At 39.2% G+C, this 26,023-nt stretch overlaps 1 protein-coding gene across 10 annotated transcripts in view; it reads left to right on the top strand.

Moving 5' to 3' along the window:
- The window catches only part of LOC105483169 (phosphodiesterase 11A), a 510,053-nt gene that overhangs the window by 265,433 nt on the left and 218,597 nt on the right, over positions 1-26,023 (top strand). For 9 of the 10 annotated variants that reach the window (XM_071072993.1, XM_071072992.1, XM_071072988.1 and 6 more), the window contains one exon: positions 22,525-22,657. In XM_071072993.1, coding sequence (XP_070929094.1) covers positions 22,525-22,657 — 133 coding nt within the window. Of the gene's footprint in view, positions 1-1,191; positions 1,284-22,524; positions 22,658-26,023 lie in introns of those variants that run through there. The other variant, XM_011743854.3, reaches the window with a different exon arrangement.

Raw genomic sequence — 26,023 nt, 5'->3', positions numbered from 1 at the left:
TTCTTCATTCTTTTTACTGTCTGTTCCTCAGACTAGATGTTTTGAATTGACCTATCTTCAAGTTCAATGATACTTTTTTCTGCCTTTTCAAACATGCTGTTGGGTACCCTAGTGAATTTTTTATTTCTGTTACTATACTTTACAATTTTTGAACTTCTATTTGTTTCTTTTAAATAATTTCTCTCTCTTTATTGATATTATTTATTTGGGAGACAGTCTTCTCATATTTTCCTTTCAGTCTTTAGGTGTGATTTCCTTTAGTATTTTGAATGCATGTACAATAGTTCATTTAAATACTTTGTCTGGTAAGTCCAACATCTTGGCTTACTCAGAGACAGTTTCAAATGACTGTTTTTTCTATATATGGAGCATCCTTTACTATATCTTTGCATGTCTTATAAATTTTGGTTGAAAACTGAATGTTTTAAATAACATAATGTGGAAACTCTGGAAATCAGGTCTATCCCCTCACCCCACCATCTAATGTTTGTTGTCATTTCTGTTTGTTGCTATTATTGTTGTTAAGTTGTTCAGTGACTTTGTAGAACTAATTATTTAAAGTCTTTATTCTTTTTGGGGTTTGGCAACCGAAGGTTCTGCTCAGTTAGCTTGGTTGTCAGCTAATGATTGGACAGAGATTTCTTTAAAAGCCTGAACCAATAAGCCTTCCAGCCTTTGCTGAGGAGCGTTATGTGCATGTGAGGGATGCCTTCAATTCTCTGACAGGGATTTTACTTAGTTTTCATTTTCTACTTACACAGAGCTTCAAAATCTGCTAGAGGTGAGAGCCTTCTCCGTTCTTTCCCAGACTTTCGTACAGTATTTTGTGTGTGTGTGTGTGTGTGTGTGTGTGTGTGTGTGTGTGTGTGTGTTACATACGTTCTAGATGTCTATAAACATGTGCAAGCTTTTCAAAGCCTTCTGGGAACATCTCATTCCCAAGCTTATCTCATTAAGCTTTTTGCTCAGCTTCTTGTTAGCTGCAAGTGTTATCACCACCTGAAGCAACTGCCATGTTAAGCAATTACTGCTGACTTTTCCCCACAAATATCCCTGGGGGTAAAGGCTGTTCTTAGTAAACAAGCTCTGAGTCAGGTCAAATAAAGAAAGACAAGTTCTGTGAATGGAGGTTTCCATGGAACTGCCAAACAGGTCAAATAGTGACAATTCTCTTGGGATAGAGCTTTTGGGGAGCTCCAAACTCATTCTTCCTCTGCAAGTGGCTGCTAGGCTGCTGATTTTCACAGCTACCCCAAAGATGGAGAGAGGGAGATGGAAGTAAGGTAAATTAAAAAGCCATAGATCTTGCTGTTTTTCCTGAGATTCATCTATAGTTGAATAAATACTCACTGGATTTTTTGCAAGCCTTTGGTTAATTTCTAGAGTTCTGAAAAAGTTGGTTTTGACAATTTTTGCTAGTATTCTCACTGCTTTTATGGAGGTACAAATTTTCAGTGATCTACTCTGCCAATTTGGAACTTCTTTCCTCTTCTCTTTACTTTTTCTTTTATTTCTCTATGCCCAAGGTAATAGGGAATGTAAGTCAAACTTACACACTGATATGAGACAAAATATTTCCACAGTATATAATGAATATTTCATATTTGTTCCGTTTTCTTCTGCATGGATCTTCTTTCTTCTACTGTACCTCTGCTAGGAAGGATGTAATAGGTGTTTTGTATAAATACAAATATGCTACATACTTCAATGTCAAGGAAATGAAGAAAACTTTTATAACATTAAAAAATTAAAACAGCACCATAACTACCATGACCTGTCATCTTGGAATGTAAGCAAGATTTGTGTTGCTATGTAACTTCCTTTAAACAAGGACTTTCTTTTTGACTACTGGCTAGCATATTAAGGGTTGCTGAACCTCATTTTGCCGATATTTAATGTTGTCAGTCGATGAGCAAGTGATCCAGATAACCTTAGAGGCTCATTTCTACTCCCTTTCAGTTGTCTGGCAAGGAGGTGGCTGAGCAGGTCTGAATTCGCTCAATGGAAGACAAGACTGGTGCCAGAGGTTGAACTCTGAGGCTCCCTCTTGGTATCAAGGCCACTTCATTTACCAGGAAGCTTCATTGTTACAGAGTCACCCAGATATTCTCTGCCACCTTTCACTAAAAAATATGCAGAGTGTATGAAGTTGGGGTGATCCACTGAAACACTATCGGCTTGGCCTAAGCACATCTCTCAGGGAATCATGTTGCTTTGATACTTCTGGGATTCCATATTTTCCCCCACAAATAACCCTATTTTGTAAATATACTCCTTGGTACTAATGAGGTGTGTGTCTGTGCCCCATTTGGATGATATTAATTATAAGAGCTAAACATCAATGAAGGAAAGGAAGCTTTTGTAATGAAGTAGTGTATCTTCCAAATTCATCTTAATAAGCTCAAGGAAATGTATTTTTCAAGCATCTAATCTTTACCTCTTACCCATATGTAATTTCCATCTTTTCTTTATCATGGCATTGAATATGAAGACTCAGATGCTCTCATTACCCCTATTTATTTCAGACCAATGAGCTTGTCACTGTAGTAAAACTGTCACAGACGAGAATGAAAGCTATGAAAATGTTCCACTAACAATAAGCCACATGAATAAGTACTGAGATCAAGCATATTAAAGTAGCCTATAAGGTCAGCTATCCCTCAGATTAATACTATGCAATAAACAGAATTATGGCAATTTAGAAACCTTAACAGTTGGTTTTTATGTTTGTCTCTCTTGCTTTAGTAGGTCTCTCATTTAACATGCTTTAATTAATATACTAACAAATTGAATCTGCTTCCTTTCTTGGTGTGTGTGCTGTGTATATATATGAAATATATACCTATACATACATATATATTATATACATATATATGCAGAACTTGTTGGGAAGGTGTGCCCTCAATCTAGAGATGTATGGAGGTGTCCACAGCACCCTCACAGAAAGATACTGTAGGGCTACTTGAAACCTCCAGTAGGATAGAATCCTGACTGCTCTATTATCAGCAGTTTTGCCAGCTGGCACATTTTCTCCTCAGTATTTCTCCAAATCTGATAATGATGCCACTGTCAAAAACATTTAACATCTTCTCTACTGTCCTAGGAGTTAAGGAGTTAAACAGAGTATGTCTTACCTTGGTGTTTTTAATTAAAGAAAAATCTTTGTGATATAAAGAGCCAGTATTTATTGAGAGCCTTCTATGCACTAAGCAGCCTTCAACATTCTATTATTTTATCCTCAAAACAGCCCTGCAAAATGAGTTTTATTTCCCCTGTTTTCCACTACGGAAACTAAAAATCAGAGATAATAATACAATTATCTGTAATCTCACTGACAGGAAATGTTGGACCAAGATTAACAACACCACCACCAAAAAAAGCCACCTAGATTTATCCAGCTGTGAAAGAAGCAGGCAGTTGTCATTATATGATGCTAAATGGTAGATACCAACCACTTACGGTAATGCCATCTGACACCCGTCTGAGAGTCACAGCCGCACAGTGACACCAACTTGTAGGGGTGATAAATCCCATCATTCTAATTGCAGAAGTTAAGGAAATAAAATATAGAAAATGTGTTCTTTGGTCACCATGTGTTAATTTCTGATATTACAGAATGCTTAAAATGAGAGGAATAAGAGTGTGATGAAGTGTCCTCAGGCAAGACATTAAAGGCAAGTCCACTAACAGATCATTATAAATTTAGGAACTCCTGCAACTTAGAGCATCTTCTCCTACCACAGAGTAAGAGCTGTCAGGCTGGCTCTGCTTTTTAATTACACTCTTTCCCATTACTTTTTTTGACTAAAAGACTTGTTCGATAACCTTCAAAGACATACTTAAGCCATTAGAAGATTATTAATGTCCCAAGTCCTGGGTGTTTGAGACTCTCCTGCTGAGGTCCTAGCTTTGAGTCCCCCTGGTATTTACTTAGTTCCCTAATCTTCTAATTAAAAGACAACTTCAAAAAGCATTGCACAGCTGGAGGCTTCAGGAAGGGCTCCAGGGATAGACAGGCTGAGCGAGGGGGAAAAAAAGTAAGGAATGCAGTTTCTTTTTGTGAACCCAACCTCAGATTGACTTCTAGTCAATGAAACAAAATGTCAAATACTCTCATATAGATCAAAAATCAGTATTTGGTTTGCAAAGCATTAAAAAGAAATCTGTCCCAAATAGTTATTTGAGTTCCTGACTTTTTGCCTCTCTGGCTCCTACCCCTCACTGGGTAACACTCAAGCTGTCAGAAGGGCAATTGACAATCATTCGTTGGTAATGAGAAAATAGATTGTGTTTATGTTGAAACTTTGAGTCCCACCCTAATAATCTATTTTTAGTTGATGGTCACACACTCTTCATTGATGCACCACTGGTGCATCAAGGGTAGTGTGTTATTTCGATCTTGAAAATGGCAAATTTGAGGTGCTCAGGAGGAAGTCTCCAGAAAGTCCTTAGGTATATACATAGGGAACTCTGGACTCTAGGGGCTGCTGATACAGATGAGAGTCATCTGTGTGGGAAACCAAATATTGCATGCTCTCACTTATAAGTAGGAGCTAAATGATGAGAACACATGGACACTTAGAGGGGAACAGTGCACACTGGGGCCTATTGGAGGGTGGAGGGTGGGAGGAGGGAGAGGATTGGGAGAATAACTAATGGTTACTGGGCATAATACCTGGGTGATGAAATAATCCATACAATAAACTCCCATGACACATGTTTACCTGTGTAACAAAACTGCACGCCCTGAACATGTGCCCCTGAATTTAAAAGTTAAAAAAAAAAGACATTTTAAAAACAAAAAACAAAAAGAGTCATCCGTATGGATGTAGTTTGGGATACAAACCTTGTGCATGGAACCACAGAGTATATTGGTTGGCCTCTTCCACGGTAGCCTTATTCATCACTTCCACTATGTATCCTAGGCGTCAGCTCTAGTATTTACTGTACCAATACAGAAAACCCCATACTTCTTAAAGCTTTACTCATGTTATACTTTTGTCTGAATTGGTTTTTATCTTCTTTCTCTTCCAAGTGAACTCTTACTTATCCTCTAAAGACCAGCTTAGACCAACATCCTTTCACATCCTTCCATTAGGCCATTTGTCACAATTCAGTATTACTATTGTGAACTCCCTGAGAGTATACCCCTTTGGCTTCTGCCCATACCCCTTTCTGTATAAGTAGGGGCTAGGCTGGGCTGACATCTATTTAAGGATGGGTTTCCATGTGCCAGTTTCTTTCGACAAAAAGGAAAAGATCCTTATTGTTCACTCAGTGCAAGACTTGGCTCACTCCTGTCCAGCACTTAGTAGAGGCCAAACTAGGGGTCATTCTTGAAAGATTCCTGGCAGTTCCTAGTGAAGACATCTAACTAAACTCTTACGTTGACAAGAGAAACATCAACACAAGCACAGTCTAATGATTAGCATTATTTTATTAAGATGTTTTGTCTTCTAATGTAGAGACTCTTTTTTTTAAAGTAACGCTGAAGATAATCTTTTTATTTTTACACAGTTCTCTGTATTTGAACCTTCAGCTAAGCCAGGATTTTCAGACAATTAAAGATGTTGAGTCGCTTATTCTGGGGTATTATACTTTGTCTTGTTTTGCTTTGCTTGTATTGATTTACCTCCTACACGACTCTGCAACTTGTCAACCCTGAGGTTTATATATACCTCACCGGCCCTCACTTCAGGGGCAGCCACATTTCAGGAATTACGTGTTTTCTGTAATAGGGCAGTTCTCTTTTATCCCTCCACAGTCAATATATTTGAGCTCATGAAGCTCTCTTTGAAGTCAGTTTGAGTCTCACATTTGGAAGCAAGATACCACTGAGAAGAATCTAAACTACAGCCTTTTATGTGAAACTCACTTAAAAATATACATTTTCTTATACCCCCTTTTCTAGCAAAACAACAAGATAAAGGATTTCTTTACAATTAGAGTGTTATTCTAAAATGAATCTTGAGCTTAGGGAGGTCTACTTCGTAGAGAGTTAAAATCAGCTATTAAGTGGTTAATTATGACCTTTTAAGGAAGTTCACTGAAGTTCAGGTGTCAACTATATTTATTTTACTTTTCTCAAACACTTATATCAATATATTTTTACTGTCTGCTGCTTTTTCCTTTAAGTCAGAATTTTTTTAAATATCCCTACTATAGGGATCAAAATAATGTCGTGACTTAAATGTACAAAGCTATTAAACATGGACAAATGAAATTAAACATAGACAAGTGATTTGCTTTAAAAAAACTTTATAAACATTTGAATGGTTTCTCAATCAACCATTAGTCTTCAACAACAAATGAATGTTGCTAAGAATTCTATGCCATTTTTTCTTGTTATGCACTAGTGTACAGTTAATGTCTTGGCTACACACACACACACACACACACACACACACACACATATACACCAACATTCACACTAGACATTCACTTGCATGAAGAGAGTGATAAGAGGCTTTGTCTTTTTGCTGAAAGAATGAGTTGGTACATGAGTACTCGTCTAATGTGAATGGGCATCCCAGCCCTACCCTCTATGTCTACAGAGAGGGGTATGGGCAAAGGCAAAAGGAGCTATTTAAATAGGAAACTTGTGACAATGTGGGCACACGCAATATGGCATTAGGGCCCAGGCACCAACATGTGCATACAGCTTGGCAGATGTATTCTTCCCTTCTTCTGTGAAGCTTTGGCACTCTGGGAGCTATTGGTCAGGCTCCCTCAAGTGATTTCTAAGCATTAGGCTTTAACAAAGGGCCTTGAATGAAAGAATAAGTATCCCCAAAACTCATTTGCACCCATAAGCTTTGGAGGCCTGGGAGTAATCAAGGTGTAGTTGTGTTTCCAAACAGCAGTGAGTCTCTATCTTGGTTCTGGCCCAAACTGAAGGTCAGGGAAGGACTTGGAGGTGTCTGTGGTCTTACAGCTATGCACATGGCAGCTAAGAACTACTGAGCTGACATAAACTCATTTGCACCTATAAGCTTTGGAGGCCTGGGAGTAATCAGGATGTAGTTGTGTTTCCAAACAGCAGTGAGTCTCTATCTTGGTTCTGGCCCAAACTGAAAATCTTAATATTGAATTTGTTGGCCTTTGATATCTCTGGTGGGAGTTTCTAGACTCAAGAAAGTTGGTTAATTTGCCTTTGAATATTAATTTAAACTTCCAAAAACTTATAAAAAATAAGACCTATTGGGAACTATCACTCCAGACCTTTGTTGGTAGAAACAGGGCCTAGAATGAAGGAGGTGATCATAACCCCTTCATCCTACTCAGACCCCATGGAGAGGACTATGAACTGGACGGGCTTTCATACTCAAAAGGACTATTAACAAGGGGGGCTACATCTAGGACTGGCATGGTATGAATGAGAAAGGCATGCCACAAGAGGAGTAACCTAAGGAATTGAAGACAGGTGGGAGAAGAATGATGTTAGGTTAATTATGTTAGCAATAATTAACATGGGAGACATGTTAATTATTGCTAAATATTTTGAGGGCTATCAGATAATGAGGTTCATGCTCTGTGACCACAAACCAAGGATAATGATTATTAGAAAGTAAACTGAGCTGCCACAAAATATAATGTAATATGTGATAGGTAGTAAGTTTCCTGTCACTGATGGTGCTCCATGTAAGATTATACGCCCACTGAATCTATAAATTACCTCAGGCAGTATGGCCATTTTCACGATATTGATTCTTCCTATGCATGAGCATGGAATGTTCTTCCATTTGTTTGTGTCCTCTTTTATTTCATTGAGCAGTGGTTTGTAGTTCTCCTTGAAGAGGTCCTTCACATCCCTTGTAAGTTGGATTCCTAGGTATTTTATTCTCTTTGAAGCAATTGTGAATGGGAGTTCATTCATGATTTGGCTCTCTGTTTGTTATTGGTGTGTAAGAATGCTTGTAATTTTTGCACATTGATTTTGTATCCTGAGACTTTGCTGAAGTTGCTTGTCAACTTAAGGAGATTTTGGGCTGAGACAATGGGGTTTTCTAAATATACAATCATGTCATCTGCAAACATGGACAATTTGACTTCCTCTTTTCCTAATTGAATACCCTTTATTTCTTTCTCCTGCCTGATTGCCCTGGCCAGAATTTCCAACACTGTGTTGAATAGGAGTGGTGAGAGAGGGCATCCCTGTCTTGTGCCAGTTTTCAAAGGGAATGCTTCCAGTTTTTGCCCATTCAATATGATATTGGCTGTGGGTTTGTCATAAATAGCTCTTATTATTTTGAGAAACGTCCCATCAATACCGAATTTATTGAGAGTTTTTAGCATGAAGGGCTGTTGAATTTTGTCAAAGGACTTTTTTTTTGCATCTGTTGAGATAATCATGTGGTTTTTGTCTTTGGTTCTGTTTATATGCTGGATTACGTTTATTGATTTGATGTTGAACCAGCCTTGCATCCCAGGGATGAAGCCCACTTGATCATGGTGGATAAACTTTTTGATGTGCTGCTGGATTCAGTTTGCCAGTATTTTATTGACAATTTTTGCATTAATGTTCATCAGGGATATTGGTCTAAAATTCTCTTTTTTGTTGTGTCTCTGCCGGGCTTTGGCATCAGGATAACGCTGGCCTCATAAAATGAGTTAGGGAGGATTTCCACTTTTTCTACTGATTGGAATAGTTTCAGAAAGAATGATAGCAGCTCCTCCTTGTACGTCTGGTAAGATTTGGCTGTGAATTCGTCTGGTCCTGGACTTTTTTTGGTTGGTAGGCTATTAATTATTGCCTCAATTTCAGAGCCTGTTATTGGTCTATTCAGGGATTCAACTTCTTTCGGGTTTAGTCTTGGGAGGGTGTATGTGTCCAGGAATTTATCCATGTCTTCTAGATTTCCTAGTTTATTTGCATAGAGGTGTTTCTAGTATTCTCTGATGGTAGTTTGTATTTCTGTGGGATCAGTGTCATAGCCCGTTTATCATTTTTTATTGTGTCTATTTGATTCCTCTCTCTTTTCTTCTTAGTCTTGCTAGTGGTCTATCAATTTTGTTGATCTTTTCAAAAATCAGCTCCTGGATTCATTGATTTTTGAAGGGTTTTTTGTGTCTCTATCTCTTTCAGTTCTGCTCTGATCTTACTTATTTCTTGCCTTCTGCTAGCTTTTGAATGTGTTTGCTCTTGCTTCTCTACTTCTTTTAATTGTAATATTAGGGTGTCAATTTTAGATATTTCCTGCTTTCTCTTGTGGGCATTTAGTGCTATAAATTTCCCTCTACACACTGCTTTAAATGTGTTCCAGAGATTCTGATATGTTGTATCTTTGTTCTCATTGGTTTCAAAGAACATCTTTATTTCTGCCTTCATTTCGTTATGTGGTCATTCAGGAGCAGGATGTTCAGTTTCCATGTAGTTGAGTGGTTTTGAGTGAGTTTCTTAATTCTGAGTTCTAGTTTCATTACACTGTGGTCTGAGAGACAGTTTGTTATAAGTTCTGTTCTTTTACATTTGCTGAGGAGTGCTTTACTTCCAACTATGTGATCAACTTTGGAATAAGTGCAATGTGGTGCTGAGAAGAATGTATATTCTGTTGATTTGGGGTGGAGATTTCTGTAGATGTCGTATTAGGTCCACTTGGTGCAGGGCTGAGTTCAATTCCTGGATATCCTTGTTAACTTTCTGTCTCGTTGATCTGTCTAATGTTGACAGTAGGGAGCTAAAGTCTCCCATTATTGTTGTGTGAGAGTCTAAGTCTCTCTGTAAGTCTCTAAGGACTTGCTTTATGAATCTGGGTGCTCCGGCATTGGGTGCATATATATTTAGCATAGATAGCCCTTCTTGTTGAATTGTTCGCTTTACCGTTATGTAATGGCCTTCTTTGTCTTTTTTGATCTTTGTTGGTTTAAAGTCTGTTTTATCAGAGACTAGGATTGCAACCCCTGCCTTTTTTTGTTTACCATTTGCTTGGTAGAGCTTCCTCCATCCCTTTATTTTGAGCCTATGTGTGTCTCTGCACGTGAGATGGGTCTCCTGAATACAGCACACTGATGCCATCCCCATCAAGCTACCAATGACTTTCTTCACAGAATTGGAAAAAACTACTTTAAAGTTCATATGGAACCAAAAAAGAGCCTGCATTGCCAAGACAATCCTAAGCCAAAAGAACAAAGATGGAGGCATCACTCTACCTGACTTCAAACTATACTACAAGGCTACAGTAACCAAAACAGCATGGTACTAGTACTAAAACAGAGATATAGACCAATGGAACAGAACAGAGCCTGCAGAAATAATACCACACATCTATAAGCATCTGATCTTTGGCAAACCTGACAAAAACAAGAAATGGGGAAAGGATTCCCTATTTAATCAATGGTGCTGGGAAAACTGGCTAGCCGTATGTAGAGAGCTGAAACTGGATCCCTTCCTTACACCTTATACAAAAATTAATTCAAGATGGATTAAAGACTTAAATGTTAGACCTAAAACCATAAAAACCCTAGAAGAAAACCTAGGCAGTACAATTCAGGATGTAGGCATGGGCAAGGACTTCATGTCTAAAACACCAAAAGCAATGGCAACAAAAGCCAAAATTGACAAATGGGATCTAATTAAACTAAAGCGCTTCTGCACAGCAAAAGAAACTACCATCAGAGTGAACAGGCAACCTATAGCATGGGAGAAAATTTTTGCAGTCTACTCATCTGACAAAGGACTAATATCCAGAACCTACAAAGAACTCAAACAAATTTACAAGAAAAAAAAACAAACAATCCCATCAAAAAGTGGGTGAAGGATATGAACAGACATTTCTCAAAAGAAGACACTTATGCAGCCAACAGATACATGAAAAAATGCTCATCATCACTGGCCATCAGAGAAATGCAAATCAAAACCACAATGAGATATCATCTCACACCGGTTAGAATGGCGATCATTAAAAAGTCAGGAAACAACAGGTGCTGGAGAGGATGTGGAGAAATAGGAACATTTTTACACTGTTGGTGGGACTGTAAACTAGTTCAACCATTGTGGAAAACAATGTGGTGATTCCTCAAGGATCTAGAACTAGAAATACCATTTGACCCAGCTATCCCGTTACTGGATATATACCCAAAGGATTATAAATCATGCTGCTATAAAGACACATGCACACATATGTTTATTGTGGCACTATTCACAATAGCAAAGACTTGGAACCAACCCAAATGTCCATCAGTGATAGACTGGATTAAGAAAATGTGGCATATATACACCATGGAATACTATGCAGCCATAAAAAAGGATGAGTTCATGTCCTTTGCAGGGACATGGATGAAGCTGGAAACCATCATTCTCAGCAAGCCGCAAGAACAGAAAACCAAACACCGCATGTTCTCACTCATAGGTGGGAATTGCACAATGAAAACACTTGGACACAGGAAGGAGAACATCACACACCGGGGCCTGTCATGTGGTGAGGGGAGGGGAAAGCTATAGCATTAGGAGATATACCTAATGTAAATGACGAATTAATAGGTGCAGCACACCAACATGGCACATGTATACATATGTAACAAAGCTGCACATCGTGCACATGTACCCTAGAACTTAAACTATGATAAAAAGAAAAAGAGATTACATGCCCAATTTTCAGATGTGTTGAAGAAAAGCTTGAAGGAGGGCCATTGAAAGCCCATACAAATGTCTCTGTGAGAATTAGGAAAAGGTACCCTCTCCAGGTGGATACAACTTCAAGCAAACAAGCACAGTTAGACTAATTTCAACCCCCACTTCTCCCTTTTATAGGGCATCCCTGTCCAAGGCGGAACCTGCACAACTACATGTGGCTGTGGCTGTGATCTTACCATGTTCTGTCCCAACAGCAACCAACTGCAAAAGAGAAAACCATACTGAATAAAAGGTCCCTCATAAATCAGGGGGAGGTGATGAGCTGTAGGAACTTTTTGAAAGAGCTTACCCTTAAAGTTAGATGTGTCTTTCCAAAAGCGGAAATAATTTGGGCCCTTTCCTTTGTGATTAAACTCACAATATCACATCACTGAAATGTATAAAGGTGTATGTCATGTGCAGAATTTGCTTTAAAAGTTGTGATGCGGGGGGCGGAGCAAGATGGCCGAATAGGAACAGCTCCAGTCTCCAACTCCCAGGGCGAGCAACACAGAAGACCGGTGATTTCTGCATTTTCAACTGAGGTACTGGGTTCATCTCACTGGGGAGTGCCGGACGATCGGTGCTGGTCAGCTGCTGCAGCCCGACCAGCGAGAGCTGAAGCAGGGCGAGGCATCGCCTCACCTGGGAAGCGCAAGGGGGAAGGGAATCCCTTTTCCTAGCCAGGGGAACTGAGACACACAACACCTGGAAAATCGGGTAACTCCCACCCCAATACTGCGCTTTCAGCAAACAGGCACACCAGGAGATCATATCCCACACCTGGCCGGGAGGGTCCCACACCCACGGAGCCTCCCTCATTGCTAGCACAGCAGTCTGTGATCTACTGGCAAGGCAGCAGTGAGGCTGGGGGAGGGGCGCCCGCCATTGCTGAGACTTAAGTAGGTAAACAAAGCTGCTGGGAAGCTCGAACTGGGTGGAGCTCACAGCAGCTCAAGGAAACCTGCCTATCTCTGTAGACTCCACCTCTGGGGACAGGGCAATAACAAACGCAGCCGAAACCTCTGCAGACGCAAACGACTCTGACAGCTTTGAAGAGAGCAGTGGATCTCCCAACACGGAGGTTGAGATCTGAGAAGGGACAGACTCCCTGCTCAAGTGGGTCCCTGACCCCTGAGTAGCCTAACTGGGAGACATCCCCCACTACGGGCAGTCTGACACCCAACACCTCACAGGGTGGAGTACACCCCTGAGAGGAAGCTTCCAAAGCAAGAATCAGACAGGTACACTCGCTGTTCAGAAATATTCTATCTTCTGCAGCCTCTGCTGCTGATACCCAGGCAAACAGGGTCTGGAGTGGACCTCAAGCAATCTCCAACAGACCTACAGCTGAGGGTCCTGACTGTTAGAAGGAAAACTATCAAACAGGAAGGACACCTACACCAAAACCCCATCAGTACATCACCATCATCAAAGACCAGAGGCAGATAAAACCACAAAGATGGAGAAAAAGCAGGGCAGAAAAGTCGGAAATTCAAAAAATAAGAGCGCATCTCCCCCGGCAAAGGAGCGCAGCTCATCGCCAGCATCGGATCAAAGCTGGACGGAGAATGACTTTGACGAGATGAGAGAAGAAGGCTTCAGTCCATCAAATTTCTCAGAGCTAAAGGAGGAATTACGTACCCAGCGCAAAGAAACTAAAAATCTTGAAAAAAAAGTGGAAGAATTGATGGCTAGAGTAATTAATGCAGAGAAGGTCATAAACGAAATGAAAGAGATGAAAACCATGACACGAGAAATACGTGACAAATGCACAAGCTTCAGTAACCGACTCGATCAACTGGAAGAAAGAGTATCTGCGATTGAGGATCAAATGAATGAATTGAAGCGAGAAGAGAAACCAAAAGAAAAAAGAAGAAAAAGAAACGAACAAAGCCTGCAAGAAGTATGGGATTATGTAAAAAGACCAAATCTACGTCTGATTGGGGTGCCTGAAAGTGAGGGGGAAAATGGGACCAAGTTGGAAAACACTCTTCAGGATATCATCCAGGAGAACTTCCCCAACCTAGTAGGGCAGGCCAACATTCAAATCCAGGAAATACAGAGAACGCCACAAAGATACTCCTTGAGAAGAGCAACTCCAAGACACATAATTGCCAGATTCACCAAAGTTGAAATGAAGGAAAAAATCTTAAGGGCAGCCAGAGAGAAAGGTCGGGTTACCCACAAGGGAAGCCCATCAGACTAACAGCAGATCTCTCGGCAGAAACTCTCCATGCCAGAAGAGAGTGGGGGCCAATATTCAACATTCTTAAAGAAAAGAATTTTAAACCCAGAATTTCATATCCAGCCAAACTAAGTTTCATAAGTGAAGGAGAAAAAAAATCCTTTACAGATAAGCAAATGCTTAGAGATTTTGTCACCACTAGGCCTGCCTCACAAGAGACCCTGAAGGAAGCACTAAACATGGAAAGGAACAACCGGTACCAGCCATTGCAAAAACATGCCAAAATGTAAAGACCATCGAGGCTAGGAAGAAACTGCATCAACTAACGAGCAAAATAACCAGTTAATATCATAATGACAGGATCAAGTTCACACATAACAAACTTAACCTTAAATGTAAATGGACTAAATGCTCCAATTAAAAGACACAGACTGGCAAACTGGATAAAGAGTCAAGACCCATCAGTCTGCTGTATTCAGGAGACCCATCTCACACGCAGAGACGTACATAGGCTCAAAATAAAGGGATGGAGGAAGATTTACCAAGCAAATGGAGAACAAGAAAAAGGGGGGGTTGCAATACTAGTCTCTGATAAAACAGACTTTAAACCATCAAATATCAAAAGAGACAAAGAAGGCCATTACATAATGGTAAAGGGATCATTCAACAGGAAGAGCTAACTATCCTAAATATATATGCACCCAATCCAGGAGCACCCAGATTCATAAAGCCAGTCCTTAGAGACTTACAAAGAGACTTAGACTCCCATACAATAATAATGGGAGACTTCAACACTCCACTGTCAACATTAGACAGATCAACCAGACAGAAAGTTAACGAGGATATCCAGGAATTGAACTCAGCTCTGCAGCAAGCAGACCTAATAGACATCTATAGAACTCTCCACCCCAAATCAACAGAATATACATTCTTCTCAGCACCACATCGTACTTATTCCAAAATCGACCACGTAATTGGAAGTAAAGCACTCCTCAGCAAATGTACAAGAACAGAAATTATAACAAACTGTCTCTCAGACCACAATGCAATCAAACTAGAACTCAGGACTAAGAAACTCAATCAAAACGCTCAACTACATGGAAACTGAATAACCTGCTCCTGAATGACTACTGGGTACATAACGAAATGAAGGCAGAAATAAAGATGTTCTTTGAAACCAATGAGAACAAAGATACAACATACCAGAATCTCTGGGACACATTTAAAGCAGTGTGTAGAGGGAAATTTATAGCACTAAATGCCCACAAGAGAAAGCAGGAAAGATCTAAAATTGACACTCTAACATCGCAATTAAAAGAACTAGAGAAGCAAGAGCAAACACATTCGAAAGCTAGCAGAAGGCAAGAAATAACTAAGATCAGAGCAGAACTGAAGGAGATAGAGACACAAAAAACTCTCCAAAAAATCAATGAATCCAGGAGTTGGTTTTTTGAAAAGATCAACAAAATTGACAGACCACTAGCAAGACTAATAAAGAAGAAAAGAGAGAGGAATCAAATCGATGCAATTAAAAATGATAAAGGGGATATCACCACCGACCCCACAGAAATACAAACTACCATCAGAGAATACTATAAACACCTCCACGCAAATAAACTGGAAAATCTAGAAGAAATGGATAATTTCCTGGACACTTACACTCTTCCAAGACTAAACCAGGAAGAAGTTGAATCCCTGAATAGACCAATAGCAGGCTCTGAAATTGAGGCAATAATTAATAGCCTACCAACGAAAAAAAGTCCAGGACCAGATGGATTCACAGCTGAATTCTACCAGAGGTACAAGGAGGAGTTGGTACCATTCCTTCTGAAACTATTCCAATCAATAGAAAAAGAGGGAATCCTCCCTAACTCATTTTATGAGGCCAACATCATCCTGATACCAAAGCCTGGCAGAGACACAACAAAAAAAGAGGATTTTAGACCAATATCCCTGATGAACATCGATGCAAAAATCCTCAATAAAATACTGGCAAACCGGATTCAGCAACACATCAAAAAGCTTATCCACCATGATCAAGTGGGCTTCATCCCTGGGATGCAAGGCTGGTTCAACATTCGCAAATCAATAAACATAATCCAGCATATAAACAGAACCAAAGACAAGAACCACATGATTATCTCAATAGATACAGAAAAGGCTTTTGACAAAATTCAACAGCCCTTCATGCTAAAAACGCTCAATAAATTCGGTATTGATGGAACGTACCTCAAAATCATAAGAGCTATTTGTGACAAACCCACAGCCAATATCATACTGAATGGGCAAAAACTGGAAAAATTCCCTTTGAAAACTGGCACAAGACAGGGATGCCCTCTCTCACCACTCCTATTCAACATAGAGTTGGAAGTTCTGGCTAGGGCAATTAGGCAAGAGAAAGAAATCAAGGGTATTCAGTTAGGAAAAGAAGAAGTCAAATTGTCCCTGTTTGCAGATGACGTGATTGTATATTTAGAAAACCCCATTGTCTCAGCCCAAAATCTCCTTAAGCTGATCAGCAACTTCAGCAAAGTCTCAGGATACAAAATTAATGTGCAAAAATCACAAGCATTCTTACACACCAGTAACAGACAAACAGAGAGCCAAATCAGGAATGAACTTCCATTCACAATTGCTTCAAAGAGAATAAAATACCTAGGAATCCAACTTACAAGGGATGTGAAGGACCTCTTCAAGGAGAACTACAAACCACTGCTCAGTGAAATAAAAGAGGACACAAACAAATGGAAGAACATACCATGCTCATGGATAGGAAGAATCAATATCGTGAAAATGGCCATACTGCCCAAGGTAATTTATAGATTCAATGCCATCCCCATCAAGCTACCAATGAGTTTCTTCACAGAATTGGAAAAAAACTGCTTTAAAGTTCATATGGAACCAAAAAAGAGCCCGCATCTCCAAGACAATGGTATAGACCAATGGAACAGAACAGAGTCCTCAGAAATAATACCACACATCTACAGCCATCTGATCTTTGACAAACCTGAGAGAAACAAGAAATGGGGAAAGGATTCCCTATTTAATAAATGGTGCTGGGATAATTGGCTAGCCATAAGTAGAAAGCTGAAACTGGATCCTTTCCTTACTCCTTATACGAAAATTAATTCAAGATGGATTAGAGACTTAAATGTTAGACCTAATACCATAAAAATCCTAGAGGAAAACCTAGGTAGTACCATTCAGGACATAGGCATGGGCAAAGACTTCATGTCTAAAACACCAAAAGCAATGGCAGCAAAAGCCAAAATTGACAAATGGGATCTCATTAAACTAAAGAGCTTCTGCACAGCAAAAGAAACTAGCATCAGAGTGAACAGGCAACCTACAGAATGGGAGAAAATTTTGGCAATCTACTCATCTGACAAAGGGCTAATATCCAGAACCTACAAAGAACTCAAACAAATTTACAAGAAAAAAACAAACAACCCCATCAAAAAGTGGGCAAAGGATATGAACAGACATTTCTCAAAAGAAGACATTCATACAGCCAACAGATACATGAAAAAATGCTCATCATCACTGGCCATCAGAGAAATGCAAATCAAAACCACAATGAGATACCATCTCACACCAGTTAGAATGGCAATCATTAAAAAGTCAGGAAACAACAGGTGCTGGAGAGGATGTGGAGAAATAGGAACACTTTTACACTGTTGGTGGGATTGTAAACTAGTTCAACCATTATGGAAAACAGTATGGCGATTCCTCAAGGATCTAGAACTAGATGTACCATATGACCCAGCCATCCCATTACTGGGTATATACCCAAAGGATTATAAATTATGCTGCTATAAAGACACATGCACACGTATGTTTATTGCGGCACTATTCACAATAGCAAAGACTTGGAATCAACCCAGATGTCCATCAGTGACAGATTGGATTAAGAAAATGTGGCACATATACACCATGGAATACTATGCAGCCATCAAAAAGGATGAGTTTGTGTCCTTTGTAGGGACATGGATGCAGCTGGAAACCATCATTCTTAGCAAACTATCACAAGAACAGAAAACCAAACACCGCATGTTCTCACTCATAGGTGGGAACTGAACAATGAGATCACTTGGACTCAGGAAGGGGAACATCACACACAGGGGCCTACCATGGGGAGGGGGGAGGGGGGAGGGATTGCATTAAGAGTTATACCTGATGTAAATGACGAGTTGATGGGTGCAGCACACCAACATGGCACAAGTATACATATGTAACAAACCTGCACGTTATGCACATGTACCCTACAACTTAAAGTATAATAATAATAAATAAATTAAAAAAAAAAAGTTGTGATGCCTTTAGAAAATGTTTGCTATGGGCTAAATAATATGCTGAGCACTTTGCATGAATTATCACCGTAATCTCCACAGTAGTAGTATTAAACCCATGTTACCGATGAAGTTTTCCTGAGATCATTTTGTTAGAAAGCAGCAAAGGGGACATTTGATTGAGGTATGCCAAAACCCATGATCTTAATCATAACATAAAATTACCTTTTGTTTGTGAAGAAGAGAAGCAAGCTTTTGAAAGCTCTAACTCAGTGTTATGATTCTGCATTATAGTAGACCATTAGGAATTCCAAAATTGAGCTGGTACCTAAGCCAGAATGTGATTATTCTGGTCTAAATGTTTGTGTCTGCCCAAAACTATATATGTTGAAACCCAGTCCCTAATGTGAGGGTATGAAGGGGTGCTCCTTGAGGAGGTAATTAGGTAATGGGGGTAGAGCTCTTATGAATGGAATCAGTGCCCTTATAAAAGAGGCCCCAGAGCGATCCCTCATTCTTTCTACCATCTGAGGACAGAAAGGCACTAGACACTGAACTAAAGCAAGAAGGCACTAGATACTGAATCTGCCAGTGCCTTGATCTTGGTCTTCCCAGTCTCAAAACTGTGAGAAATAAATATTTATTGTTTATAAGTCACCAACTTATGGTATTTTGCTCTATCAGCCTGAATGGACTAAGACAGTGATGTAAATACCAAGTGACAAATCAACTTTCCTGTCTGTCTCTCTGAGGATCTGATCACTCAGGCCTTAATTTATGTCCCTGTGCAACACTGAACTGAAGAAATGCAGAGATGATTTTCAGAAAATCTGTTTGCACTGTTGCACTGACCTGTAGGTCAGTTTGAATCTCACCTCCTCTCTGAAGCCTTAGCTAGATTACAACACCTGAAGTCATTTCTCCCTCCATGGACGTCTTCAGCATTCGTGATAGGTACAGTTGACTTGGCAACGTATCAACACAGCTATGTGAAAAGTTTTTCATTTGAAATTTGAAGTGGGCATTTAATTTTTGTATTGTTTAAATGTCAGTGTGTTTATTTCTCATCTCCCCAGCCAAGTAGCAACCTCCCTGAGGGCAGAGATCATAGCTTATACTTTAGAAACCGCCTCAACTGTGCCTTGCACAGAGTCAATATTCCTTCTGCACTGTTCACTGATTTTACAATGATTTCAATTCAGTATGCATACTGAACCAAGCCAAATTCTAAGCATGTTTTAGATTTAGAGTGAGTTTTTCAGGAACCCCTGTCCAGTAAGTGTTTTTGTCATCGTATCTTCTTTTGGAATTCTGTAAGTAGGGACCTAAAGCTCTCAGTTATCAACTCCAGTGGTTTTTCCTACCCCTTCCTGTGACTGAAGTCTCAGACTGAAGTGTTTACTATCTTTAGCAGCTTCCTTAAACTCTCTCTGGTGTGGACTGCCCTTCTCTATTTGTTCTTAGGTGACAACCCACTATTCTTGCTATAACGCTATCCATTAACTCCTTCAGAAAGGTAACAGGAAAAATACTATAATTTAGGATGTTGGGGTCAGATTTAGGTGAAACTTCCATCTCCACTTGGGAAAGTTATTGAGCATCCTAGGTCTCCATTTTCTGATCTATAAAATATAGAGAAGCATATCCATCTCATAGGATTTATCTGAGGACAAAACAAATTAGTCAGGTAAAGTATCTAATCTGACCGTTGGCCCACAGTAGATGGCAATAAGTTTAAGTTTTTCCTCCTTAAAATTTCTTCTCTTTCTCCCCTCCCGTTTTATTACTACTTTTCTTCTCCTTCCCTTCCCTAGATATAGATTTCCCAATGTGTTCTGTCCCTGAGTGATCTCATGCATTTTATATTCCCTGAAAATTATCCTAACTCTGGATTAGAGTTTTCAGTCCTGATTACTGATAGGATTTTGTTCCTGGACTTTCAAAAATGAATATGTCCCAGGCTTACAGAATATCTATCATCTTTCCCCTATCTCCCCACTCCTTAAAACAACTGTGTTCTGCTAATAGGGCCACAGGCACTCAGGAGCAAAATGTAAGCCGCTGCTATCTGGCCACAGAGCCTATGAAATCTTCTGCAACACCTCTTGAGTCACCAACACCATTGCCTCCCACCTGCATGACTTCTGTGGTTTACAGGACCTCTTCCCACCTTCAGTGTCTCTTACCCAGTTCTTGATGCTCATTGTACCTGGATTAAGCTTTCTAAAATCACATCTTAAACCAGGTCACTTCCCTGCTCCATATTCTTAAACAGTTCTCCATTGCCTATAACTAAGGTCTCAGCAACTTGGTCAAGGTCTCACCTTTGAGCCTTGACCTCTTTTTCAGTTTTATTCCCACCATGCGATTGCTCATTGTGCCAAGAACACACTTTGCACTCTGCTGCATTTGTGTCTTTTGTTCCTGCTGTTTCCTTCTAACTCCTCCAATCTCTCCTTGCTGAACTCTTTCTCATCCTGAAAGACCCAGCTTGAAGGTTGTTGGCACTTATTGGTAAAACTGGCTCCTTCCTTGAGCACCACCCTACCCAACCATTTTTCAGGTTCCTCCCTTGACTTCTGTGCCCAGACTTCTCCCCAGCTCCTGCTGCAGCGCTGCTTCCCACACTCCACAGAACACTCTAGGTCAGCAGCTTCGAAATGGTGTGACCACAGAACACCTCAATAATTAAAATGTGGAATAAAGTACACAGTGCAGAATGAACTGGCAAGCCAATTAATCCCTGAAAGAAAGGTCAGAATTTAGCCCATACCCTTTTATAAACTTAGAAATGGCTTCACTAAGTTAGATCTTTGTGCGAGGTGCATTATCTTGTTTCTTCCTAGATTTTGCTTTCATTGCAGCACAACATAAAATTTCATCTCATGAAATGCGACGTATATAAAACAGCAAAGAGAAAATAAAAACTTCTTTGTTGTTTTGTTTTAGAAAATAAAGCTTCCTTTTCTCCTTGAAGTACTCAGTCTTTTAACTTCTTTGATTTAGGTGCCATCTAAGAACTACAAGACTCAACTTTTTATTAAAACTTCCATTTTTCAGCCAGGGAGTCATAGAGAATAAAGTTTATGTATTATTAATGTTTAACATGCAATAAGGGATGAATAACTTTACAAATACATGCTGAATTTATCAGACACAGGGCAGCAATCATTACAGATGAGATATATTAATGATGATAAATAATGTCCATGTGTCCAACTCACTCATGCATTCAATGGCCTTTCCATGCAGTGTCCTGCCTTCTCAACATGGCATAATTTCACACAGGGACATTATTGCATAATACCAAAGACAACGTGCATGTTTAGTGTTTTCTTATATATAGTGCAGTTTAGATTAAAAAGTCAATAGAGTGATTATTATTCTTGCTGTAGTATACTCATTTAACATCTCATGAAATCCAGGGTTCCACAGAAGTCAGCTTGAAAACCTTGCCCTAGTATGCTTGCATCCATTCACATAATTTCAATTATCACTTGCCAAGCCACAAATCAGACATCATCCAGGAAAATTTTCCTGGCCAACACTAATTTGAGCAGTTCTCAATTTTGTATCTCCACAGCTCCTGGCAGTGCTCAATATATACTTGTGGAAGAAAAGATGGAAAGGAGGAGAAGAATGGGGGATACTAACTAATTCTTACAGCATTTCTGTATATGTAGGGTCTGTCATGAAAGTGATACAGGGGAAAGTTAAAAAAATCACTTAGCATAAAATTCCTTGTTCAAATTAAATATGAAAATAGTTTTAATTATTAATGTTAAGGGTCTGTTGCATTAAAATAGGCTTTTAAGTGAGATTTTGTAAGTGGGATATGTGCTATTGTTAAGAAACATAATCTAAAATTACCAAAATAGTTAACTAAGATACTAAAATAGTTATTAAAATATTACTAAGTTATTAAAATAATGACTAAGATAGTAAGATTGTTTTTCAAATAATTACTAATTAAAAGGCCATAGTCTAGATACGTTCTTTTGCTGCATTTGTAATTTTTTAAACTCGCAATTTACTTCCTGATTTTTCCCCATTTGGGTTTCATTCTTCCTTGTGCCAAAACATCTAGTCTATTCAATTAAAAAGGGTAAGCTGGGAGGTTGATGGAATTTTATTAGTTGTTGGTATCTTATTGTTAATTTTGGCCAGCTTTGGGACCTAAATACCACCTAGAGTTTCTCTCTGAATCATAGGGAATCTATGGTTTCTGCCCATGGGTTTAATTATTATACATTATAGCAGGTAAGTCATTTCGAAGTAGCCACTGATAATTACCTTGCTATTGTTCTGTGACTAATGTCACTTACTGCTTCTTAATAAGGACAGATTATCCTGATATTAGTGTAATTTATAGTGTTTGCTTTCAAGAAAACTTATGTTTCTCTCTTTTCTTCCTGCCTACCTTGGTGCTCTGATAGTTTCAAAGAAAGCATGGAGAAATCATCGTACTCCGACTGGCTAATAAATAATAGCATTGCTGAGCTGGTTGCTTCAACAGGCCTCCCAGTGAACATCAGTGATGCCTACCAGGATCCGCGCTTTGATGCAGAGGTAAGAGGAGCCCCTCTGGCTGCAATCCTAAGGTTCGGTTGTCACACTGTTGAAAACAGTTGAAACACAAAAAGGAACATTATACAGATCGACAGCAATTCCTGAGTTTACTGGTAATTATTTTGCATCCTTCCCCTGTGATCTTATTTTTAGCATTGCCTACTGTTGACTCTAAGTTAGAAAAACTTAGAGTCTACCCTGATTTATAGCAAGACGGTTATCCTTAGTCTGATGCTGTTTTATGATTGGGTATATTTTGTATTAAACTATGAACTACTTACTAAAGAAGTGTATATAACAAAGTTATTTCCCAATAGACCTTAAAACAAGTACCGTATTTATAAAAATTGCTTCCAAGAAACAGTAAGTTGGTGTTATTGTTTAATAATAATTAAGCACACTGTGTTGATATACAGAATATATTAAAACAATTTTGAAGTTTACATTCTAAGGTAGAGTATCATACAGATAAATTCACATGTACTGATAATGTCTCTATGTACATATGTGTACTCTCTCTATATATATACTCATATATACATATTGATTAAATGCAAGGCTTCCTATTGAAGATTGCCCAGCTGAGCTCTGAAGAGTAGCATTTTTTTGGTGAGGAAGGGTGAGGAGACATGTGTTCCAGGCAAAGCTGAGCAGACATGGGGTGTTGGGGAAGTGAGATGGTCTAATGTGGCTGAAGGGCCATGATGCATGAAACTGGAGAGGGAAGCAGGGATCAGATCACCAAAAGACTTTGAAAGGCATGTTAAGAAGTTGGAGTATTTGTTCTGTGCAATGGGAAACCACTGAGTTTTAAATGGGGGAGAAGCAAGAGTTGTATTTTAGAATGATCACACTGGCTACAAAGCAGGGGATAGGTTAGTAATGATAACAACTGAACAGTTAACCATCAACCCTGAGAAGTAGATGTCATCATTCCCATTTTACAGAAATTGAGAGCTGCTCTATGGCTCTGGAGGCAGACAAGGATTCAGTTCTACTACCACTCAAACTCCACAGCCGATACTCTAAATCCTGCCCTGTGCTATCTCCATTGTCTGTGGCCAGGACATGGTGATGGCAGGGGGGCTGGGGTCCAAGTCTAATTTATAACTTCAGTCAGATCATCTTTGCAGATCTCTGCAGGAAAATCTTATATTCCCAAACTTACCACCTACCTGTAGCTGCCTAGCACTCTCTTCCCCAGGCTACATTTTCCATGTATTCTCTATTCCTTCTTGAGGTTAGAGGCTCCTAAATCCTTACATGAACTCCTAGTCTGGGTGGGGCGCCTTTCCAGCTGCTCCCTTGGCTATCCTAACACTGACTACCCTCTAGTTCTCCTCAGTTTTTATACATTAAATCTGAAATTCGAGTTACCTTCCTTAGGAAAGTTCACAGTTCAAAGTCCTTCAGTTCTCCTCTGGTAAGGTAGAACGCTACTAACTTGGTTATATGACTGGCACACTGAAAGTGATTTACAGATGTCAACATTTATATACTTTTCCATTGTGGTTGGGTTAGGACTGATTTTATGTACTTTTGCCTTGTGCTGTGTTTTTGTCTTCCTTGAATTTCAACTCACCAGTTCTTTGTTTTTCTATATCGTTTCATTACACGTTTGAATCCCCACCAAATATATTGTTATATTTTTCATGTCTCTGAACATTGCATAAATTGAAAAATACTATATGTATTAGTCTGTGGCTTACTTCTTTTTTCCTCTCAACATCGTTACTGGGTTATGTAAACATGTAATGTATTCATTTATTTCAAGTATTCTACTGTATGAATAAGCCTCACTTTGTTTATCCACTATAGTGTGACTGAATGTTTGGATTCAGTGAGTTACTGTCACATATATAATTGCAAGGACATTCTCTAAGTGCTCAAGTATAACAGTTTTCCTAGAATTCATATCTAGGAGAATGACATGCTGGATCATAAACTACAAGCATCTTTTCCTTTACCAGGGAATAAAAAATTCTGGTCCAATCATTGCTCTTTTTTTCTTATCAAAAATACCACATTGAGTAAGCACAATTAATATCTCAATCATACTTCTTGCTATTACAATATAGTGAGTTTGAATATACCATATCATTTTACTACAGGCAGATTTTTACCATATCCTTTTCTGATTAGTGATACAGCCATATTACATTTTCCTCCATGCTCATAGTCTAGTCTAATAAGGCAGTCTGTTCTGCTGATCCATAAGAAGAACAATGTGGAGTCTCCAAAGGCAAAAAGACAACAGTTATTTCTGTGGGATTGGGCATAAAAATTTCATGTCCCTATCTAGTGGTTAGAAGCAATGATGTCTGAAGACAGTAAACTGTGGTAGGTTAAGCAGTGACTCTTTCATGAAATCACTTTCTTCTCTATGATAAAATAAAGCATGAACTTAAACCATCATTATTTGTTAGTCCCTCACCCAAACGCTTTCAATCTGTGTGGCAGCAAATACTAAATTTTAATTGCGAATCTGAAGATGCGTTGTATGCTGATTTTTACATGTTTTCTTTGCATGGTACTGAAATTCAAAGGTAGTTTACATTTCTCTTCTCATTCTGAGAGAAAAAACTGGAAAGGAATTAATGCACATAAAGGTGATAGAGAGGTTGGGGATGGAAGAGAGACAGTGAAAGAGAAAGAAAAGAAAGAAAGAAAAGAAAGAAAGAAGAGAGAGACTGTGTTCTGTCTAAATACAGACATTTAGTAGATATGTCCTATAAATGTGTGTGTATATGTTGTGTATGTATGTTGTGTGTATGTACGTGTGTCTTATGTATCACACTAGGTCAAGCAAAACTATTTATCTGCTTATGCTTCCTCTCTCCTCAATTATATTTTACCTCAGGGACAGGTGGCAACTGTTTATTAATAATAAATGAAACAGACTCAAGACTGAGTCACAGGGCTCTCCCAAGAGGCTAAGAGACCTGAACCTTTTCCCCACAATGCCTGATGTAAGGTGGTATAGATCATAAGATAAAGACAACCATTTCAGGTAATATTTTTTCATTAGTGTGTCAAGTATTTCCCTCAAGATAAAAAAAAAAAATCATGACAAAATGAAATTGCTTCATACTTTCACCCCGTTGTAACCATCTGCACAGATAAAACAAGACCATGGCATTGCATTAAAGAAAGAGTTTAATAGACATGAGGCCAGTCACACCATGTGGGAAATGGAGTTATTACTCAAATCAATCTCCCCGAGAATGTGGGGGCTAGAGTTTTTCAAAAATAGTTTGTGTGAAGGGGTGGGGGTAGCTAGGCAGTGGGTGCTTGACTGATTGGGGGTGTAATCACAGGTGGGTGGGAAATGGTCCTCATGTGTGCTAAGTTGCTTCTGGATAGGGC

The sequence above is a fragment of the Macaca nemestrina genome, chromosome 11, assembly GCF_043159975.1.
Source record: "Macaca nemestrina isolate mMacNem1 chromosome 11, mMacNem.hap1, whole genome shotgun sequence".
NCBI classification, from domain to species: Eukaryota; Metazoa; Chordata; class Mammalia; order Primates; family Cercopithecidae; genus Macaca; species Macaca nemestrina.
The sequence above is the reverse complement of the archived record's forward strand: the minus strand, read 5'-3'. Positions and strand labels throughout refer to the sequence as shown.